This window comes from Stenella coeruleoalba, assembly GCF_951394435.1.
Source record: "Stenella coeruleoalba genome assembly, chromosome: 10".
Lineage (NCBI taxonomy): Eukaryota > Metazoa > Chordata > Mammalia > Artiodactyla > Delphinidae > Stenella > Stenella coeruleoalba.
Window position 1 is genome coordinate 56,140,919 of NC_137156.1, and position 23,934 is coordinate 56,164,852.

The 23,934-nt window shown below is 42.0% G+C and overlaps 1 protein-coding gene across 9 annotated transcripts in view; it reads left to right on the top strand.

Annotated features, from left to right (window-relative positions):
* LRRFIP2 (LRR binding FLII interacting protein 2) overlaps window positions 1-23,934 on the top strand; it is a 120,456-nt gene that overhangs the window by 92,877 nt on the left and 3,645 nt on the right. For 5 of the 9 annotated variants that reach the window (XM_079933281.1, XM_079933273.1, XM_079933275.1 and 2 more), the window contains 5 exons: window positions 2,474-2,566; window positions 13,567-13,668; window positions 13,948-14,080; window positions 16,281-16,330; window positions 21,277-21,397. In XM_079933281.1, the coding sequence (XP_079789407.1) occupies window positions 2,474-2,566; window positions 13,567-13,668; window positions 13,948-14,080; window positions 16,281-16,330; window positions 21,277-21,397 (499 nt within the window). The remainder of the gene's footprint in view (window positions 1-2,473; window positions 2,567-13,566; window positions 13,669-13,947; window positions 14,081-16,280; window positions 16,331-21,276; window positions 21,398-23,934) is intronic. The other 4 variants (XM_079933279.1, XM_079933278.1, XM_079933280.1 and 1 more) reach the window with 2 other exon arrangements.

Below are 23,934 nucleotides of genomic sequence, written 5' to 3' on the forward strand. Positions count from 1 at the left end.
GATTCTTGGGGAATAAGAATTTTGATCGTCACTCAGGTAGGTGCATTTCTGAGATGGCTAAATGAAAAGAAGAAATTGTGTCAAGACGCCTGGTAGTAGACAAGAGGTGAAGGTTGCCCGGGGCTGTGACTCAGGTTCCTGGGGTGGAGGAGCTCTGAAGGCCACAGCAATATCCTAGGAGGGAAGGAGGAGTGTGGGCCTCCAAGGAATCTTTGAAAGCATGTATCATCCTTTTGTGCCTGCCAGCTTGCATGCATCTCTGTTTTTCTTTAAATGTGGTTTTCCTCTTGAGGTTGTCATTTTTTATAAATATGGGGTGAGGTTTGTTGGGAAGGGGTCATGCTCACTTTCTTGGTGAGGTTATCAAGCACGTCTAATGTTAACTTAGTGTTGATCCCGTGGTGATATCAGGAAGGCAGCTTTTTTTTTTAAAAAAAATAATCTATTTGTTTCATTTTTTAAATTATTTTTTATTTTTTGGCTGCATCAGGTCTTCACTGCGGCACACAGGCTCTTTGTTGTGGCGCGTGGGCTTCTCTCTAGTTGTGGCACGCAGGTTTTCTCTCTCTAGTGTGGCACGCGGGCTCCCGGGTGCATGGGCTCAGTAGTTGTGGCACGTGGGCTTAGTTGCCCCAGGCATGTGGGATCTTAGTATCCTGACCAGGGATCGAACCCATGTCCCCTGCATTGGAAGGCGGATTCTTTACCACTGGACCACCAGGGAAGTCCCAGAAAGGCCAGCTCTTGACAACCCCAGAGATGCCACATGCATCACAGTCAACTCAGCCCAGCCCCTCGTCCTTCAGAACCACCCCCCCTTCCCTCCCTCTTTTTCTCTTCCCCCATGGGCCTGCCTCACTTAATCTCTCCCCCTATAAATGACTTTAAAAACCATTTAATAGAAGAAAAGAAGTGACTCTTTTTGTGGATTTGGGTTACTTTTTTTGTCATTCTTGAGAATAATTGAATTGAACATAGCCTGCTGAAAGCAGATAGAATTTGTGAATTCTAAATGCAAACACAGAACCCTTTGAAAATATCAGATTACATGTGAAGTTAATTGCCTTAGTTTTTCCATATATGGCAAGAAGCATATTATCCAAACTCTGTATTCTGCTGGCAGTTAAAAATCACGTGAATTCTTCTCCCTTTTTGTCCTCTTTTTTATGTGTGTCAATATGCCAGCCACTTGTTATTTCTTTTTCTAATTAAAATATGTACTTTTCCCCATATGGTTTCCAAAGAATAATAAAACTACTTTGGGAGCTGCTTCTCAAATTCAGTAACTTATGTTAGAATTGGTTAAGTGTTCTAGTTTTTAGTTTGTTGATTGCATTTAAGAGCTATTTTAATGCTTGATTTTTACAATTTGTCAGTATGGTTTCCAATTTAAAAGCCCAGGGTGCAGGGTATACAAACTTTAAAAACCTTAGTTTTAAGAGTTTTTTTTTTTTTTTTTTTTTTTTGCGGTACGCGTGCCTCTCACTGTTGTGGCCTCTCCCATTGCGGAGCACAGGCTCCGGACGCGCAGGCTCAGCGGCCATGGCTCACAGGCCCAGCCGGTCCACAGCATGTGGGATCTTCCCGGACCGGGGCACGAACCTGTGTCCCCTGCATCGGCAGGCGGACTCTCAACCACTGCGCCACCAGGGAAGCCCTTAAGTACTTTTTATGTTTAGAATTAACATCCTTCAGATGTTAATATGCACATTTACTTATAACTGAAGAATCCTGACTTTGCCAAAATAATGTTTTTTGGTCTTTAGAATGGAGAACCAGGTGGTAAAGTAGATGAGAAATGTATGAGTAGGGAAAGTGGAAGATGATAATTTACCAATAATGCATAAAAGAACCTGCTAAATATAAGAGAGTATAAATTGAGCATCAGTGCCTAGTCAGAAGAGTTAAGAATTGCTAAATGCTAGAAATCTAGTTTTTCTAAAAACTGATGTGAAATGTGTAATTTATGATGTTCTTGCTATCATAGATTCTGCTAACAGGAATTCAAAATGATTGAGCTATGTCCCTCTTGTAGTTTTTTAGTTCTTCTTAAAAAAATAGGGTTCAAAACTACTGCTTGTTGTCTGTGATAAGGATCATTTGTTCATAAGAAAATCTGAATTTCCCTCTCTAAAAGTGTAAGTTGTCCCATGTTTGGGGGAAAGGCACTTATGAGAGGAAGAGTACATGTGTGGAGCTGGGTGTACACAGAAGCCCCAGCTGGCTTGCATAGCTGTGGCTGGAGCAGCTGCCCCCAGTCCTCTCACTTGCTGTCATACCGACACAGCGCCAAGACGCTGGATGTCATCTTTCCTTCTAAGACACTGGATGCCATCTTTCCTGTTGATCACAGACTTTCTGCTTTTGTTAAGTTTCTTTATTCGCTTTATTTTTGTTCTGTTTTCCTCCCTCTAACCCCGTCCCCTTTTTCTTTGTGCTCTTTTATTACTTCTCTTCCCCTCTTCCTCTGCAGGAGAATCAGCGTATGCAGCAGAGAGTAGACACCATGACAAAAGAGGTGTTTGAACTCCAGGAGACACTGCTTTGGAAAGATAAAAACATTAGGGTATGAGATCAAATTGGGCTTTGGCCCAAAGCTCATTGATGAGGAATAGACCAATGTAAATTTAACGTAGAGATTCCTAAAATTCTGTCCTTTGACTATTTTTAGAGCATTTATACAGAGTGAAATATGAATAAGCAGAAGACAGAAACTTCCATGGGAAAACCTAATCCTATGCCTGGAAAGAACTCTTCTCTCCAGCTGACTCTGGGCTTGTAAAACCTACAAGTAGGAACTTTCTAAGGAAGTTGTTCTTTATTTCCCCAGGATTTTTATGCAGAAACAGCCACAGGCATTTAATTCAAACTCTGTGGGTAATTTGATATCCTTACATTGTAAGAATTTGGATAAGAAGCAAAAGGATAGGGGGTGGGGGAAAAGTTATTAGCATCCCATAAATCTTTGGTGAATAAAATAGGAAGAGATTAAAATCATTTTAATTACGGAAGTGGATAGGAATGTAAGATTTGCTGGAGCTGCCAGACTATGATGTCACCTCTAATCATATCCTTGCAACTCCCTAAAGCAGGGGCCCAGATAAGGAAAAAGTCTTCAGTGCCTTTTTGCTAAACCCTTCAGGTAGATTCCAAGGACACTGGAGCTGAAAAAATCCCTGCCAGTTCATCCCATGTGGCCTTTTGACTGGCAGCCACGTACACCTCATGGCATATGAGCTCTCTGTTCCACAGAGGCTTAACTTGTCAGGGAAGGGCAGCATGGAGGGAAAAGAGAGAAGGAAACCCTTGGCCTGAAGACATAGTTAGGAAGCCTCCGTTCTACCAGAGGTTAGGTGGGGTAGGGAAAAGCTGGCCAAAATCCCCAAGAGCACCTGTGGTGGACAGGCGTGGATGTGAAGCCCTCCGGATCACACCCTCCATAGTTAGGGGCATTCTGGTATCCAGGTCATTTCACACCTCCAAGGACCCTATCCTCTCAATAGACACTTGGGAAACAAAATTACTTGTTAAAGTGTGGTAGACCAAGCAGTTTTAAAGAAAGAAAGCTACCTTTTAGAGTTTCTGCTGCTAAAATACCAAGTTCCTGTAATTCTGTCTAAAGCTGGAAAAACCTTCTGAGGTATTAATTAACAACTCGGTTAAGAGTTTTGAATTGTGACTGTGAACTACTGATTCTATTTAAATTTTTTACTTGGGAAATTTAAAATGAGACGTGAAAACTGTATAGCAAAAGCAGGTAGTTTGTAAAGTTAAGTTGAAATCTGGTCACTATTTAGAATGGGCTTCTTTTAGGATTTTACATAATTTTCTTTAGCACAGATCTGCAGCTCCATGATTTCTATTTTGTATAATTATCTTAGCATATTAAACTGATTATTTTGGACCAGCCATAGAAAACCCCCAAATCTCTCAGTCCAATAGCTATTCAAAATAAAACAAAAATTTTTTTCTACCCAAAAGATGTACTGATGGTTACAGTATAAATAATTTGACTTTTAAATTTTCCTGCTATTATTGAGTGAATGAGTGGGTATCTTCTTTCTGTGTAGCATATAATAACATGTTCTTTTGGCTTTTGTTGCTGTTGTTGGCACCATTTTTCCAACAGCATTTGCTTATTACTTAGTGTCTGTGTCACATTTATTTTAATTTTTTTTATTTTTTTATACAGCAGGTTCTTATTACTCATGAATTTTATACACATCAGTGTATACATGTCAATCCCAATCGCCCAATTCATCACACCACCACCACCACCACCCTGCTTTCCCCGATTGGTGTCCATACGTTTCTTTTCTACATCTGTGTCTCAATTCTGCCCTGCAAACTGGTTCATCTGTACCATTTTTCTAGGTTCCACATATATGTGTTAATACACTATATTTGTTTTTCTCTTTCTGACTTACTTCACTCTATATGACAGTCTCTAGATCCATCCATGTCTCTACAAATGACCCAATTTTGTTCCTTTTTATGGCTGAGTAATATTCCATTGTATATATGTACCACATCTTTATTCATTCGTCTGTTGATGGGCATTTACGTTGCTTCCGTGACCTGGCTATTGTAAATAGTGCTGCACTGAACATTGGGGTGCATGTGTCTTTTTGAATTATGGTTTTCTCTGGGTATATGCCCAGTAGTGGGATTGCTGGATCATATGGTAATTCTATTTTTAGTTTTTTAAGGAACCTCCATACTGTTCTCCATAGTGGCTGTATCAGTTTACATTGCCACCAGCAGTGTAAGAGGCTTCCATTTTCTCTACACCCTCTCCAGCATTTATTGTTTGTAGATTTTCTGTTGATGCCCATTGTAACTGGTGTGAGGTCTCACCTCATTGTAGTTTTGATTTGCATTCCTCTAATAATTAGTGATGTTGAGCTGCTTTTCATGTGCTTCTTAGCCATCTGTATGTCTTCTTTGGAGAAATGTCTATTTAGGTCTTCTGCCCATTTTTGGATTGGGTTGTTTGTTTTTTAAATATTGAGCCGCATGAGCTGTTTATATATTTTGGAGATTAATCCTTTGTCCGTTGATTCGTTTGCAAATATTTTCTACCATTCTGAGGGCTGTCTTTTTGTCTTGTTTATGGTTTCCTTTGCTGTGCAAAAGCTTTGAAATTTCATTAGGTCCCATTTGTTTATTTTTGTTTTTATTTCCATTACTCTAGGAGGTGGGTCAAAAAAGATCTTGCTGTGATTTATGTCAAAGAGTGTTCTTCCTATGTTTTCCTCTAAGAGTTTTATAGTGTCTGGTCTTACATTTAGGTCTCAAATCCATTTGGAGTTTATTTTTGTGTATGGTGTTAGGGAGTGTCCTAATTTCATTCTTTTACATATATCTGTCCAGTTTTCCCAGCACCACTTATTGAAGAAGCTGTCTTTTCTCCACTGTATATCCTTGACTCCTTTGTCATAGATTAGTTGACCATAGGTGCATGGGTTTATCTCTGGGCTTTCTCTCCTGTTCCATTGATCTACATTTCTGTGTTTGTGCCAGTACCATATTGTCTTGATTACTGTAGCTTATAGTATAGTCTGAAGACAGGGAGTCTGATTCCTCTAGCTCCATTTTTTTCCCTCAAGACTGCTTTGACTATTTGACACACACTATTTTGTGTCTCCATACAAATTTTAAGATTTTTTGTTCTAGTTCCGTAAAACGTGCCATTGATAATTTGATAGGGATTGCATTAAATCTCTAGATTGCTTTGGGTAGTATAGTCATTTTCACAATATTGATTCTTCAGTCCCAGAACATGGTATGTCTCTCCATCTGTTGGTATCATCTTTAATTTCTTTCATCAGTGTCTTATAGTTTTCTGCATACAGGTCTTTTGTCTCCCTACGTAGGTTTATTCCTAGGTATTTTATTCTTTTTGTTGCAATGGTAAATGGGAGTGTTTCCTTAATTTCTTTCAGATGTTTCATCATTAGTATATAGGAATGCAAGAGATTTCTGTGCATTAATTTTGTATCCTGCAACTTTACCCAATTCATTGATTAGCTCTAATAGTTTTCTGGTGGCATCTTTAGGATTCTCTATGTAGTGTTTCATATCATCTGCAAACAGTGTCAGTTTTACTTCTTCTTTTCCAATTTGTATTCCTTTTATTTCTTTATCTTCTCTGATTGCCATGGCTAGAACTTCCAAAACTATGTTGAATAATGATGGCGAGGGTGGACATCCTTGTCTTGTTCCTGATCTTAGAGGAAATGCTTTCAGTTTTTAACCATTGAGAATGATGTTTGCTGTGGGTTTGTCATATATGGCCTTTATTATGTTGAGGTAGGTTCCCTCTATGCCTACTTTCTGGAGAGTTTTTATCATAAATGGGTGTTGAATTTTGTGAAAAACGTTTTCTGCATGTATTGAGATGGTCATATGGTTTTTATTCTTCAGTTTGTTAATATGATGTATCACATTGATTGATTTGTGTATATTGAGGAATCCTTGCATCCCTGGGATAAGTCCCACTTGATCATGGTGTATGATCCTTTTAATGTGTTGTTGGATTCTGTTTGCTAGTATTTTGTTGAGGATTTTTGCATCTATATTCATCAGTGATATTGGTCTGTAATTTTCTTGTTTTGTAGTATCTTTGTCTGGTTTTGGTATCAGGGTGATGGTGGGCTCATAGAATGAGTTAGGGAGTGTTCCTTCCTCCGCGATTTTTTGGAAGAGTTTGAGAAGGATGGGTGTTAGCTCTTCTCTAAATGTTTGATAGAATTCACCTGTGAAGCCATCTGGTCCTGGACTTTTGTTTGTTGGAAGATTTTTAATCACAGTTTCAATTTCATTTCTTGTGATTGGTCTGTTCATATTTTCTATTTCTTCCTGGTTCAGTCTTGGAAGGTTATACCTTTCTAAGAATTTGTCCATTTCTTCCAGGTTGTCCATTTTATTGGCATAGAGTTGCTTGTAGTAGTCTCTTAGGATGCTTCGTATTTCTGTGGTGTCGTAACTTCTCCGTTTTCATTTCTAATTTTATGAATTTCAGTCCTCTCCCTCTTTTTCTTGATGAGTCTGGCTAATGGCTTATCAATTTTGTTTATCTTCTCAAAGAACCAGCTTTTAGTTTTATTGATCTTTGCTATTGTTTTCTTTGTTTCTATTTCATTTATTTCTGCTCTGATCTTTATGATTTCTTTCCTTCCGCTAACTTTGGGTTTTGTTTTTTCTTCTTTCTCTAATTGCTATAGGTGTAAAGTTAGGTCGTTTATTTGAAATGTTTCTTGTTTCTTGAGGTAGGATTGTATAGCTATAAACTTCCCTCTTAGAACTGCTTTTGCTGCATCCCGTAGGTTTTGGATCATCATGTTTTCATTGTCATTTGTCTCTAGGTATTTTTTGATTTCCTCTTTGATTTCTTCAGTGATCTCTTGGTTATTTAGTAACGTATTGTTTAGCCTCCATGTGTTTGTGTTTTTTACATTCTTTTCCCTGTAATTCATTTCTAATCTCATAGCGTTGTCATCAGAAAAGATGCTTGATATGAATTCAGTTTTCTTAAATTTACTGAGGCTTGATTTGTGACCCAAGATGTGATCTATCCTAGAGAATGTTCTGTGCGCACTTGAGAAGAATGTGTAATCTGTTTTTGGATGGAATTCTTATAAAAATTAAATCTGTCTGGTCTATTGTATCATTTAAAGCTTGTGTTTCCTTATTTATTTTCATTTTGGATGATCTGTCCATTGGTGTAAGTGAGGTGTTAAAGTCCCCCACTATTATTGTGTTACTGTCGATTTCCTCTTTTATCGCTGTTAGCAGTTGCCTTATGTATTGAGGTGCTCCTATGTTGGGTGCATATATATTTATAATTGTTATATCTTCTTCTTGGATCGATCCCTTGATCATTATGTAGTGTCCTTCCTTGTCTCTTGTAACATTCTTTATTTTAAAGTCTATTTTAACTGATATGAGTATTGCTACTCCAGCTTTCTTTTGATTTCCATTTGCATGGAATATCTTTTTCCATCCCCTCACTTTCATTCTGTATGTGTCCCTAGGTCTGAAGTGGGTCTCTTGTAGACAGCATATATATGGGTCTTGTTTTTGTTTCCATTCAGCAAGCCTGTGTCTTTTGGTTGGACCTTTTAATCCATTCATGTTTAAGGTAATTATCAATATGTATGTTCCTATGACCATTTCCTTAATTGTTTTGGGTTTGTTTTTGTAGGTCCTTTTCTTCTCTTGTGTTTCCCACTTAGAGAAGTTCCTTTAGAATTTGTTGTAGAGCTGGTTTGGTGGTGCTGAATTCTCTTAGCTTTTGCTTGTCTGTAAAGCTTTTGATTTCTCCATCGAATCTGAATGAGATCCTTGCTGGGTAGAGTAATCTTGGTTGTAGGTTCTTCCCTTTGATCACTTTAAGTATATCGTGCCACTCCCTTTTGGCTTGTAGAGTTTCTGCTGAGAAATCAGCTGTTAACCTTATGGGAGTTCCCTTGTATGTTATTTGTCATTTTTCCCTTGCTGCTTTTAATAATTTTTCTTTGTCTTTAATTCTTGCCAATTTGATTACTATGTGTCTCGGCGTGTTTCTTCTTGGGTTTATCCTGTATGGGACTCTCTGCGCTTCCTGGACTTGGGTGGCTATTTCCTTTCCCATGTTAGGGAAGTTTTCAACTATAATCCCCTCAAATATTTTCTCTTGTCCTTTCTCTCTCTCTTCTCCTTCTGGGACCCCTATAATGTGAATGTTGTTGCATTTAATGTTGTCCCAGAGTTCTCTTTGGCTGTCTTCATTTCTTTTCATTCTTTTTTCTTTATTCTGTTCCGCAGCAGTGAATTCCACCATTCTGTCTTCCAGGTCACTTATCCGTTCTTCTCCCTCAGTTATTCTGCTATTGATTCCTTCTAGTGTAGTTTTCATTTCAGTTATTGTATTGCTCATCTCTGTTTGTTCTTTAATTCTTCTAGGTCTTTGTTAAACATTTCTTGCATCTTCTCGATCTTTGCCTCCATTGTTTTTCCAAGGTCCTGGATCACCTTCACTATCATTATTCTGAATTCTTTTTCTGGAAGGTTGCCTATCTCCACTTCATTTAGTTGTTTTTCTGGGGGTTTATCTTGCTTCTTCATCTGATACATAGTCCTCTGCCTTTTCATCTTGTCTACCTTTCTGTGAATGTGGTCTTTGTTCCACAGGCTGCAGGATTGTAATTCTTCTCTCTTCTGCTGTCTGCCCTTGGTGGATGAGGCTATCTACTTGGCTTTTTTTTTTTTTTTTTTTTTTTTTTTTTTTGTGGTACGCGGGCCTCTCACTGTTGTGGCCTCTCCTGTTGTGGAGCCTCTCCCGTGTCTCTCCAGACACGCAGGCTCAGCAGTGACAGCTCACGGGCCTAGCTGCTCCACGGCATGTGGGATCTTCCCGGACCAGAGCACAAACCCGTGTCCCCTGCATCAGCAGGCAGACTCTCAACCACTGCGCCACCAGGGAAGCCCTAGGCTTTTTTTTTAAATTAAACTTTTTAAAAATGTTTGAGGTCATTGTAGATTCACATGCAATTGTAAGAAATAATACAGAGATCTTGTATGCCCTTTATCCAGTTTTCCCAAAATGTAACATCTTGTAGAACTATAGTACAACAAGTGTATTGACCTTGATATAATCAAGATGCAGAACCTTTTCATCACCATAAGGGGTCCCTCCTGTTGCCCTTTTACAGCCATATCTACTGCCTCCCCTTCACCATCCCAGGTGCTGGCAACTGCTAATCTGTTCTCCATTGCTTTAATTTTGTCATCTTAAGAATGTTGTATATGGGATCATACAGTATGCAGCCCTTTGGAGTTACATTTTTTTCACTCAGAATAATTCCCCTAAGATTCATCCAAGTTGTTTCATGCATCAGTAGTTTGTCCCTCCTTTGACTTAAAAGAAATTTTTTTAATTGTGGTAAAGTCCAAAAAAATAACAGAAAATTGACCATTTAAATTTAAATGTAGAGTTTGGTGGTATTAAGTCCATTGACATCCTTGTGCTACCTCACCATCATCCATCCATAGAAACCTTTGCATCTTGCAGAACTGAAACTGCCCATTAAATAGCAGCTCCCCAATTTCCCCTCCTCCAGCCCCTGGCAGCCACCCTTCCACTTTCATTTCTATGAATTTGACTACTCTTGGTACCTCATAAAGTGGAATCATACAGTATTTGTCTTTTTGTGACTAGCTTATTTCACTTAGCATATATCCTCAGGGTTCAGACATGTTGTAGCATGTGTCAGAAGTCCTTCCTTTTTAAGAATGAATAATATTCCAATGTATGCTTGTACCACATTTTGTTTATCCGTTCATCTGGACGCTTGGTTGCTTCCACCTTTTTACTATTGTGAGTAATGCTGCCGTGAACGTGAGTTTGCAAAACTCTCTTGGTGATTTCTTTTGGGTATGTACCCAGGAGGGGAATTGCTATATTATATGGTAATTCTATGTTTAATTTTTTGAAGAACAGCCATACCGTGTTCCATAGCAGCTGCACCATTTTATCTTTCCACCAGCACTGTACAAGGGTTCAAGTTTCTCTACATCCTTGACAACGCTTGTTTCCTCTTTTTTTTCTTTTTTTTTTCTTTGATAGTAGCCATCCTAATGTGTGTGAGGTGGTCCTCCCTTGACTTTTAGAAGACACATTTTTAAATATGATCTGTGACTACCTAATATATCACTTGTCTCTAGGAGCTTCATTATCAAGATTTAAATTTAGTAACTCCATGAAGGAACATGGCCATTATTCTCATATTAAAGTTCAGTTTTCTTTAGTTCTTTCATTGATCCTCGTGGTCGTACCTCTAGTGTAGTTCTGAGCACCCAGTGGTCATGCGTATAATCAATACATATGAAGGGCTTGTCTATCCCTATAGCCCAGAACAAGGCTCACTCCCATTCTGACGGAAGATATTTGTGCCTGTATGTAATTATAACCTGTTGTCCAAAAGTTCAGCCTTTAGGCTTCTTGACACTAGAATTTGAGGTTAGGTCAGGGGTAAAGAATTACTTAGATCTCCACAAGCATGTACTTTTTACCCTAAAAAAAAAAATCTCTAGGAACAATTATGGAATACAAACACAAGGGTAGTGATTATATGGTCAGGTAATACAGAGGATTTCAGATCCAGTGTGAATACATTTGGTCCAATTATAAGGTACTTCAGTAGTCCTCAAACTTTGTGGTGAAATGGAAGGAGTTGCAGGATGTATTTTATTTTCCCATCCATAATTATGGGAAGATGAAATTTAAAAGTCCAAAAGTAAAGATAAAATCTGCTATTAGATTGGGAAGAGGAGCAAATGGCATGTACTAGCATTTGATAGAATTCTGGGTTTCAAATTGGTCTGTTCCTAACGGGTCTTTTATCTCCAGTGGTGTTTCTACAGAGCATGTTGTGACAGTGGTTGCTGACCCAGTTACGTGTGGTGACGCATGGCACGACTATGCACACAGATACCATAACCCAAAATAGCCAACGCAGCAGAGATGAGAGTGGCTGTCAGTAGATGGGAGAGTATTGCTTGGGCTTTGCTGTTCTAATGTTACACTTGCTAGTAATGTAATGGAGTGTTAATACTAGCTTGGAGTGGTAGAGTAAATGCCTTATGGTGCTAGAAACGCAGATTGTTAACTTACACACAGACTGTAGACACACAGTATGAATGTAAATTGTTGAAAGGAAGTTAGATGTTCATGTTGCAGTTTGGGCAGGTAAGGAATAGGACTTGCCCTGTGAACTACTTTTCCAGTACTATCTGGGATGACAATAAGGGAACATAATTGTGGCCTTCATGGGGTGACGATAGATAAAGAGTACGCAAGGGCTTTGGAACCAAAAAGAACTGGATTCATTTTCTGGCTTTACCAGTTACTGTGACTTTGGGTGAAAACGTAGCCTCTCTGAACCTCAGTTTTCTGATCTGTGAAATGGGCATAAGGAAAGTACAGGGTATATAAGGGAGAAATTAAGTTAAAAATATATGAGAGAAATTATATGTATATTTAACACCTGGAGCTACACAAATGACAGTTGCTATCATCCATTATTTACTTATTGGTTGGAAAATAGGATTATAATGATTTAAAAAGTTGTCCAGCTATTCAGCAGTCAGTAACGAAGCAGTTAGCCCACTTCTAAACTCTGTAAACCAAGAGGAAAGTTACCTGTTGTAGTTTAACTTCTTAGATTAATGGGAATGCTGGTAGAAAACATTAAATATAGGAACAAATGTGCAGAGAAAGGCTTTTTCAAATAGCGCAGCTGTCAGATACCTGCACAGACTGCTTATCCTGGGTGGGTTCTGAAGTATGGGGTATTTTATTACACAGAGTAACAGTATGTCATTGTTGACCAAACGTGTGTTCCTGCTTCTGCACCACTGTCCTGAGCTCTTGACAGTGTGAGATTTAGGCAATGGTGGGAAAAATGGAACCCAGTCTGGCTTTTCCTGAGCCTTGCTTGCATCTTACACACTGCAGGCAGGGTGCTTGACACTGAGTACTCCTTTCAGCCTGTGCCCGTAGGATGCTGCTGTTATTTATCCCCTTTTCCAGTGAGGAAACTGAGGCATAGGTCAGTTAATAGGTGCCAGGACTCAACGTCCTGTTTCCAAACCCATATTCTGCTACCTGCCATAGGTGGACTATATTTATTTTGTCAGTATTTTTTTTTTGGTTTTTCACATTTTGAAGGTATATCAGAAAACCAAATAACCCTTAGTTATTATTTTGTTAATTAAATTAACAAAAACAGATCCTTGAGAATTTTGGCGGGGGGGAGATTAGCTTTTTTTTTTTTTTTTTTTTTTTTTTTTGCGGTACACGGGCCTCTCACTGTTGTGGCCTCTCCCATTGCGGAGCACAGGCTCTGGACGCGCAGGCTCAGCGGCCATGGCTCACGGGCCCAGCCGCTCCGCGGCATGTGGGATCCTCCCGGACCGGGGCACAAACCCGTGTCCCCTGCATCGGCAGGCGGACTCTCAACCACTGTGCCACCAGGGAAGCCTGAGATTAGCTATTTTTAATTAAGCGGTATCTGAGGGATATTTTACCATACTCCTGGAGAACTATTACTACGGCCAGTGTTTAATTAAAATACCTTGTATATATACTGGTTGTTTTCCTCCAGAACTAATTTTTATTTTTTAAAAAATCAGGTATATTCTTGAATATACTTTAGTTTAACATGAAACGTGGGTTTTTTGGTCTACCAAACAAACGTACTTAGGAGGTTTGTAAGGAAGACTTTATTTTAGTATTACTAAATGACTGAAAAAGAAAGATTTGTTTTCTTGCCTGATGTGATAAGCATGTTTTGCCAAATTTATGCACGATTAACCACTTACTATTAAAACTTTCTTCTGGAGATAGATACCCGTATAACTGTGTATTTCCTCCCATATCTAACTGCTTGTTTCCAAAGCTTTTAATGCTTCCTTGTCTCCTATGCCTTTATCTTTTTTGAATTTGAATTAGGTACTTCTCTGCTACCTTTCACTTGCTCTTTTTCTGTGCCGTTCTTTCTCTTGCTACCCTGTCTAAACCAGGCCCTAGAGAAACAGAAAGAATACATTGGCTGCCTTAGGAGTGAGCGGGACTCGCTCAGAGAGGAGCTGGCCGAGCTGAAGGCAGCAGTGGAGACGGGAGAGGTACGTGAGCTCCCCCCGCGCGCCAGGCCCTCACTGCTTTGTTCCTCCTTCCTTCCGTCCTGTCCTCTTTCCAGCCTGAATACAAAGTACAGTGTTCACTCCTCAGCACAGATTTGGTAGGTGTGAGTCCTGTCTCTGCAGAGCTAGATTCCGTGTAGCTAGTGCTGACCAGGTGTTCCCGTGGCAGGCATGTGTTGTCGCAGGGTCAGTCGCCTCACTGCCATGTCCTCCTTCCCTGGTGCCTGTTTTTTGTGATGGTGGGTTTCTTCCTCTCTGCAGAAACATGGCTTAGTCATCATCCCCGACGGCACTCCCAACGGCGACGTCCACCAGGAGCCAGTGGTCGGAGCCATCACTGTTGTGTCTCAGGAAGCCGCTCAGGTCTTGGAGTCGGCAGGAGAAGGGCCACTGGGTAAGACACCGCCACTGTATTGACTTGGATTAATGCTGTCCTCTTGGACTTCCAGCTGGTTCACATCCTCTCTTGGAAAACAAAAACACACCAGGTCTGTCTGAGCCTTACCTAGATCCCTAATGGGAAGAAATCTGGGCACGCTGTCTTCAGACATCCTTGACCTTGCGAAACCAGCATTGGGGTCATTGACAGGCAGTAAGTGTAACTGTAAGGCCCCTGGTTGGAAGCACTGTGGGTGTATACATGTTGCTTTTTCACTTAAATACAACCTTCTGCAAAGAGATAATCCAGCACATCCGTCCGGGGGAACCAGTGGGCTGGTCGGCAGCTTCCAGAGTACGTGTAAGTTTCTTCTTCCTGGAGCATCTGGTTTTCTGTCCTGCTACTCATGCCAGGATTCTGTAGCTCTTTGCCACTGCATTTCTTAAGGCAACAAACAGACGACCAAGAAGATATCAGAGGAGTGTTATTCCAGAGCAGGGCTTCTGAGCCTCTTAAGGGCTAAGCCTCTTAAATTTGACCCCTTGAGAACCTAATGACACCTGTCTCAGGAAACCACTCAGATGCCCATCTATTGCCTCCACTAAGATTCCTATTCTAGAGAAGAAGAATGGCACAAGTAGATACTGTATCATCAGCTCACTTTTATATTAAAAAATGATCGTTTTTTCTTCTTTGTCTTATTTTCATATATATGTAGGTTTCCTAGAAGAATAGATATAATATAAAGGGGGGCGGGCAGCCAAAAAACGTTTTAAAGGGCACATTCTCTAACGTACAGAATTCTGGAAGTGTAACTGTCGAGAACTTTGATAAAGCAGAGGATGCCGGCGAGGTGAGTGAGAGCTGCCGTGGGGAATAGACTGAGTGTACAGCCACGGGCAGCTCAGATGGTTTTCTCTGCCTGATGGGAGGTGCCGAAACATTTGGCCATGACCTTGGTGGATTGTGGGGAGTGCTGGCTGGGTGTCAGGTGCTTTTGTAAAAAACTCATCTGTAGGTGTCCCCTCAGTCCAAGGGGCCTTTTTTTTTTTTTTTTTTTTTTTTTTGGCGGTACGCGGGCCCCTCACCGCTGTGGCCCCTCCTGTTGCGGAGCACAGGCTCCGGACACGCAGGCTCAGCAGCCATGGCTCACGGGCCCAGGCGCTCCGCGGCATGTGGGATCCTCCCGGACCGGGGCACGAACCCGTGTCCCCTGCATCGGCAGGCGGACTCTCAACCACTGCGCCACCAGGGAAGCCCCAAGGGGCCTATTTTAATGCATGTTGGGAAGAAGCAGCCCTCCCCTCAGGCCAGGAGCAAGCCCTAGCAGTCCTGCTACCAAGCCTCAAATGGCTCTTTTGGGGGTTTTTTTTTGGTTTGTTTGTCTTTTTAAGATGTTGGGGGTAGGAGTTTATTAATTAGTTAATTTATCTTTGCTGTGTTGGGTCTTCGTTTCTGTGCGAGGGCTTTCTCTAGTTGCGGCAAGCGGGGGCCACTCTTCATCGCGATGTGCGGGCCTCTCACTATTGCGGCCCCTCCTGCCACGGAGCACAGGCTCCAGACGCGCCGGCTCAGTAGTTGTGGCGCACGGGCCTAGTTGCTCCGCGGCATGTGGTATCCTCCCAGACCAGGGCTCGAACCCATGTCCCCAGCATTAGCAGGCAGACTCTCAACCACTGCGCCACCAGGGAAGCCCCTCAGATGGCTCTTGACGGCACACATCTTAGAGTTGGTCCCCTTCCCTCCCCCAACTAGCTTTGTGGGCCTCTGCTTCTTCCATCATTGTGTTCCTCTGTTTTCTTTGCTCTAGCACCCCTCTCAGGCCCATTCTTAGTCCCTGCCTTCTCTCCCATAGTTTGTTTTCTCCTGCTAAGGGCTTAAGAGCCTGTGGGAGTACCCTGGGCTTTGAGTTGTCTATCTACTGGTAAAACTTGCAAATTTTTGAAACAAGGAAATGATCTTTGTACTTCATTTTGTCTTCAGATGGAAAATCACTGCTCTTGGGAGCAAATGTTGTATTTAGTGCCCTGATAAATATCAGTTGTGTGGAAATATGTGTTGAATAATTAAGTACTTTTCCTTTCACCATTAAAGCCTTCATGTCTTGATATTCAGAGCTATGAACTGTTTATCAGATGTTTGCCGTTTGTGAATTTGAAGAATTATTTTAAATTGTTTATGTACTACAACATTACAAATTTTTCATTTGTTTTAGATGTAAGGCTACGAAAACTTGCTGGAGAAAAGGAAGAGCTACTATCACAGGTAAAGGTATTCTTCTCATTGGAAGGGGATGTTAATTGTAACTGACTAAATCATATGGTAAAATGTTAGCCAACTAAAATGTACACTAGAAAGAAATGTGCTTGTTTCAAACATCATTACTCAAGTAAGAGTTGAAGGATAAAAAGATAATTCATCTTTGTTGTCTCCTGTTCTTTAAAAAAAAAATTAAAGGACACGAAGTTTAAGGAGTCAAATAGTTTTAAAAGCCTGTTCTGAAGACAGAAGTGCCCTGCCCTGCCCTCTCCCCACCTCCAGGCCCGACCATCCCTTTTGCTTCCTTTAGCTGATTCTTGTGGTGTGTACCGCCCTTGTATGCTTCTATATAACATGCTTATGTTGCTTCTTGATTGTTCTGTTTAAGGCTACTCTGTTGACATCCCTCTATGGGACGTAAGGATTTATCTTTCCTTCATCCCCTCTCCCTACCACACGCATGTATACTTTCCATTCCCACATCCTCCTAATAAAGGAGCAGTGAGATTCCAGTCTGTTTACGTTATCAGGACTCTGTAAACACTGCTCACAGTGGAGCCATGGAACATTCTAGGATTCATCTCTTTCACAACTCCTTAGTTCTCCTGAAGTTAGTATTGTGGTTTTTCTTGTCATTTTCTTGGTTTCCTATGTATTTGTTACTAATCTAGCTGCAGACTCTCCAATAGTCGTTTCAGTCCACTCTTGGTGTTTTCAGATGCATCAGGTATTCCCTCAGTTCCATCTCTTTTGGTTCTTGGTGCATCTGACTCGCCCCTTGTGAACTTAGAGGCTCGCTCCCCCGGGACAGAGACGTGACCACCTTTCACCATCATCTAGAGTTTCCTTTGCCTGTGCTTCAGGCTGGAGCAGCATCTTATGCCTCCCTCCTTCTGTGTCCATTCTCTTATTCTGGTACATCCCCCAGTAGCTTCCTGAGGAAAGAGTTTTGGGGCTGTAAATTTTTCTTAACTTTGCAGGACTGAAATGTCTTCATTTTGTCCTCTTACTTGATTAACAGTTTGATGGGGGTATAGAATTCCTCATTGTAATCATTTTCATTCTTTTTTTTTTAACTTCTTTATTGGAGTATAATTGCTTTACAATGGTGTGTTAGTTTCTGCTTTATAACAAAGTGAATCAGCTATACATATACATATGTCCCCATATCCCCTCCCTCTTGTGTCTCCCTCCCACCCTCCCTATCCCACCCCTCTAGGTGGTCACAAAGCACTGAGCTGATCTCCCTGTGCTATGCGGCTGCTTCCCACTAGCTATCTGTTTTACATTTGGTAGTGTATATATGTCCATGCCACTCTCTCACTTCGTCCCAGCTTACCCTTCCCCCTCCCCATGTCCTCAAGTCCATTCTCTACATCTGCATCTTTATTCCTATCCTGGCCCTAGGTTCTTCAGAACTTTTTTTTTTTTTTTAATAAATTGCTTCGTTGTCTTCTGGCCTCCTGCACGGCTATTGAGAATTTCAAGGACATTTTGATTTTTGATCTTTTGTCTATGACCCGTTTTTCCCTCTCTGGCAGCTTGTACCATACTCTCCTTTCTCCCTAGGGTTCTCAGATTTCAGTGATGTGGTTTGGAGTTTTGTGTGAATGCATTTATTGTGTGTGCTCCTCCAGGCACATGTAGCTGCATAGATATATAGGCATGGAGTGGGTAGAGAGATTTTACCAGGTGAGCATAATAGGGCAAAGGAGGTGAGGGCTTGTGCGAGAGAGTGATGATGACGGACCTGGAGATTAAACTGGGTAAGGAGGTTTGAGGGAAATCCAGGAAGATATCAAGGCACAGCAGAGAGAAGATGGAAACAGTGGACTATAGGTACCAGTGGGGTTGAAGGATTTTTGGAGTTGGGTCCAGAGGGAATGAGCTGGAAAGATCAAGAGTAGTGGTTAGAGAGAAGATACATGGAACTGAATTCAGTAGGGACTGCTGTTGTCTAGTGGTGAGATCTAGTATATGACAGTGGGAGTGAGAGGCTGAGGGCAAGGTGGGATACGTGGCAAGATCCTTGCTCCAGAAACTAGAGATCCGTTGTAGGAGAGATCACACTTAGATGTATTTTGAATTTGCCAACAATTAAGGCAGGAGTAGCCTGGAGATCATGTGAGTTAGGAGCTAAAATGGTGACGAAGGAGTGGGGAGATGGCAATGATGAGGTGGGGTTAGTACTTATAATCTGAAGCGATGCGATTAGGAACTGCATTAGGAATTCAGGGAGGCTAGAGGGAGAAGAGTTTGTGACAGCAAGGAACGCAAGAAGACACCTGATCCATTCTCAGGCTCAGGGAGAGGTGGGCTGAAAGGACAGCCAGGCTGCAGAGGAAGCAGGCCCCTCAGGGGAGGGCAGGTCTCTATTAGAGCACCGATGGGGTAATGGGGATGCACAGAGAGGGTGGAGGATAGTCCAGAGGGTGCAGTGCAAGAGTGTCAGGCTTTGGGAAAGGTTAGGAGATGAAGACAGAGTAGGGCTTGTACCGGGCCTTTTGGGAAGGAGTGCAGGAAAAGGGACGACAAGCCTTTTCGAGATGGACATTGAATAGGAATGATTGAACAGGAATGATGGGGATGATGAGATTAGTCCCGGTTGACCCGAGGCAGATAGTGATGTCATGGTTGAAAGGGCAGAGTTGTCTGGGAAGCACAGATTTAGTCCCAGTGCCGAGCTCACCCTTTCTCCATCAGGGGAGGGGCAGACCTGGTCCGAGTGCTGAGCTTTCCCTTTGACCCCTGTGGATGGAGCCGAGGACAGCTGGGGAAGCCACCTGGAACTCTGAGCACGCAGACTCACCTTTGACCCCTGATGATGAAGGACGCAGGAGGCGTGGGGACGCTTGGTCTTGGTCCGGAGGTGGCCCGCTGTAGGAGAGGGCAGACTTGCTCTGATTTGTGCTCCTTCCTGGATCTCTGATGATAAGAGTTGTAGGCATTTGGAGAAACACGACTTTGATTTGATTTGGGGGTGGCGAGGGGGATCAGACCTCGGGACAGATAATGTTTCTCTCCTGTTTTTCCATCCCTTTTCGTCTCATTTGTTCTGCTTTCTAAAAGATATTCTCACCGTTATCTTCTCATTTTTATTGAGTTTCTATTTCTGCAGTCATTTCAAGGATGTAGATATTTTCCCTTATCTCAGAGGGTATTGATAGGCTGGTTGGTTTGCTTCCTGATTCTTTTTTTCTATCTGCATAGTTTGTTTCCTTCCAGATGTTCTTTTATGTACATTTAGTTGGTCTTCAGTTTAAAGTAGAGGACTAAAAAGCTGGTGGGCAGCTCTGAGCTTGTGGGTAGGGCTCGTCCAAGTTTCTGTGAAGCCTGATGTGGCTGGGTGTCTTATTGGGAACCTTAGATGTGGTTATGTTGGTCTTTTATTTTAGGCTAGTCAGAGAGTTCTAAAGAGAGAGATCCCCGTCCTGTAAAGAGAGAGATCCCGTCCTGTGCCTGAGCTACAATCCTAGCTGGGTGTGCAGTTTGGGAACTGAGGGTGGACCAGAGGCCTCAGCATGCAGTTCATTTCTGTCCGTCTAATCTTATTTTTCACATGTGAGACTCTTGTCTCCACCTGGGCCTTCTTTTCTCCCAACCCAAAGTCCCTCCTAATTTTATTTTTTAGTTTATTTTGTAAATTAAAAAAAAACCTTTATTAGGTTATAACTGGCATAAAGTAAGCTGCACATACTTAAAGTGTACAGATGTACATACCTATATCAGTTTCCAAGGGCCGCCATAACAAAACACCACAAACCGGGTGGCGTAGAGTAACAGAATGTCCTCTCACCTCACAGTCTGGAGGTGAGAAGCTCTGTGTCAACAGTGTGGGTTCCTTCTGAGGCCTGTGACGGGAAGTCAGTTCCAGGCCTCTCTTCTAGCTTCTGGCATTTTGCTGCCCATCTTTGGGGTCCCTTGGCTTGTAGATGACATTCTCTGTCTTAGCACATATTCCCTCTGTGCCTGTCTGTCTCTTCATGTGGCATTCTTCTTATAAGGACACCAGTCATATTGGACTAGGGGCCCACCCTATTCCAGTGTAACTTCATCTCAACTAAGTGCCTCTGCCGTGACTGTTTCCAAATAAGGTCACATTCTGAGGTACTGGGGCTTAGGGCTGCAAAATACGAATTTGGGGGGACAGTTTAACTCACAGCAATACCTGTGAAACCATCACCACCATCAAGATGGTGAAAATATCCATAACTTCGCCAAAGTTCCTGTGTCCCTTTGTAAACCTTCCTTCCCCTCCCACCTCCCTCCCTCTCTCCAGGCAACCACTGACCTGCTTTTTGTCCCTTCAGTTTGCATTTTCTGGAGTTTTTCACGCAGCATATACTCAGTTTGAGATTCACCTTGTTGCTGCACGTATTAGTAGTATGTTCCCTTCTTTGGCTGAGTAGTAATTCCATTGTATAAATCGACCGCAATTTACTTATCCTTCTCTTGATGGACATTTCAGTTGTTTCTTGTTTGGGGCTATTAATGAATAAGCTGCTATGAATGTCCTTTATTTTGGGTAAAATAAGGTAGATTACGTAGCTGAACTCAAAAATATATTTCCAATTATTTCTTTATACAGTTTTTCTAAATAAGAATATTTAACCTAACTCTAAACAAGAAACCTCTAACTGCCCATGAATTTTCCATTTTTAATAAAAAATAACAAAAAGGAACTCCTAAGATGTACTTTTCCACAGACCCGCACAAATAATAAAATATGGCTGTTTTAACTGGGACACCTGGTCCTGGAGCTTGCTCCTTTTGATAATTAGCTCGTAGCTGATCTCCAGCACCTGAGCACAGCGTGCCCCATGGCAGGCACTCCAGGAAACAGTTTCTGAATGAATGATTTGTGGCCTTATTCTAAGATGTGGACACCAGGCCAAGCATCTGTTTCATTTGAGAGACTGGATCTCACGCATAAGCCTTTACTTCCTCTTCAGATTAGAAAACTGAAGCTGCAGTTGGAGGAGGAACAGCAGAAGTGCTCCAGGAACGATGGCACAGCAGGTGACCTGGCGGGACTGCAGAATGGCTCGGACCTGCAGCTCATCGAAATGCAGAGTAAGGCTGGGGCCGGGCCGCCACTGACCTGCGTGGGGCTGTATCCGGGACGTGGTTGTGAGCAGGCTGTTAGAGCCTGCAGTTCTGAAGACTGGTTAGTTCTCAGCTGGACTAGAAAAGCCATCCTGGTCAGTCATGGAACTGAAGAGGTTTCTACTAGGCTGTGTGCTTCCTGGGGTGACAAGGCCTGAGAGGTAATGCTCTCCCCGCTTCCTGGCAAAGTGATTTCTAGAACATTTTGCAAATAGTGACATCATGACACTATCCTTTTCCACATCCCCGGGTCATCTGTAAGCACCCTTCCTAATGACATGTTTTTCTATGGAATTTATCTTAGATAACTGGAGGGGAATATATTTGGGACTAACTCACACTACTCTGGAGTAGTTTCAGAATTTTCCCAGAAGTAGTCTTGTTAACCCAAATTACTCTTTATTAGATGGAATTTAAACCAAGGCCACAAAGTAAGCCTACTCAGTTTACCCAAATTATTTCAGTTGTTCTGCCTTTCTACTTTTGACCCCATATTATTTTAAAGTGCCTACGGTAGTCACAGTAATCCCCACAGCGGGGAGATTTTAGCAGCCATTCATATACAGTTAGATAATGTATAATCACACAGGGGAGACACTTATTTTTCCAATTTGAATAAGGCTTTTCTGATAACTTATTTTAAAATAGTGGTTATTCCATGGCCCTTTTATCTAAATATTCTGAGTTAGGGCAAATAGACAAGCTTTTTGAACCAGGCTTATTAAAACTAACTTATTACTATTAACTTTTGAGGTTAGTATCATTTCCTCTATTGCATATCAGTTGGAACCCTTGTGATATAGTTCAAATATTTTGTTCTAGAAATACCGATTTGGAGTGGAGGGTAGATGAAAAGAGGGGCATAACAAAAGGTAGGTTGACTAGTTAGGAGGTTGTGATAGTGACCAAAACAGTCCAGTGGCCGCCAACAGTCTTAGAAAGAGGGCAGTGCACAGATTTGTAAGAGTTTGACCTAAAACAGCAAATTCAAAAGGAATCATATTGAGGAGGAATGGGTGTGCATTGATGTGTGACATCTTCCCAGAGCAGGCACCACCACAGAGCTGGCGTCTGTGGCAAGCAGGGCAAGTGACTGGGGTGGGGCTGTGACCCAGGTGAGCAGAGCAGGGCCGGGCAGGGCTGGGCTGGGCCGGGCCTGGCATGTAGCGACAGAAGCAGGCAGCTCCCCTGCACTGGAGGCCGGGACAGGAACCTGGTGACTCTCAGTTCTGGACAGCTGCCTTGTCTGTAAGCATGGTGTTTGGGGATGGAATTTCAGAACACGCATGAAATAAATGGCTGAGACCAGGGATTTATACTTTTGAAAACAGGAAGGAATGAGTGGTTTGGTGAGAAGGAAGCAGCACATTTTGATAATAAGTTGCTGGAGTTAAGAATTAAAAAACAGTATCCTAAAGCTTCAGTTTTAGGCCCAGAAATGGGAGTAGTTCTCTTTCGCTACCAGAGATGGCTTTTGGGGAGAGGCTTTTATAACCACATTAATTTTAGGGTGACAGTAATTATCCAATTAGAAAAACCTTTTGCATTAAAGATTATGTAGGTAGTTTTAACCTTAGTTTTATGGAAAAGTAGAAAAGTTCTTAAGTAGGGTAGATTTGGTTTATCTCCTGCAAACCTTATGATTCCTATTACAATGTAATTAGTTCAGAGTGATTTTTGTTAAATTTGGATTGCTGGAATTTTTCTCCCCCAGCATTTCTAAGCTTCTCATTTTAAATGGTTTGCTTCTTAGGTCAGATATACAGCTAATGATTTATAGCTCTATCCTTAACACATTATCACAACATATTACTGAAAAGTATTTATTTTCAGTAAATATTAAGCGTACATTACGTGCAAAGCACTTGGCTAGAAACAGAGGTAGATTCAAGAAGCCAAAACTCGGCCCCTGTCCTTACATATCTATATAATGTTAGGAAAGCATGATGTCATAAAAGAGAGTCCAAAAAAATGCAACAAAGGAAGGAGAAGCTCTAGTTAACTAAGGAGAGTCATGAAGGAGGTGAAAATTCAGCAGGACCTTGAGCAGGACCTTAAAGTTGGTTAGACTTAGATCAGAGGTGGGGAGAAAAGGGCACTTGGGCTGTGGGGGGGAGCAGGATACCTGGGGAGATGGGAAGGTGTAGGGCTGGGGGCAGGGAAACTGGAGCGGGGTGGGGGGGCCTGGTCCCGTGGGCACAGAGGCTCCCTGGGCCCTGGGGCTGCAGGTAAGGTTGGCAGGGGCCCTGCTGCGCTGACAGGGCTCCTTGCTTCAACCTCTACCTGCACACATCATGGTGTGAAGAGAGAATTTTCTTCTAAAATGCTGTTGCAACACAAGTGCTAGAGCTTCTCATAGCATAGATGCGCCAGAACCTGTGCTGCAGGAGATACCGCAGTTGCCTGTGTGCATGTGTGCTTTGTCTTCTTCCTCTGCAGAGTCCTCTCCTGTACTGCAGGGGGCCTCACTGCCTCACGTTCACACCTTCACCTCTGTGAGATGG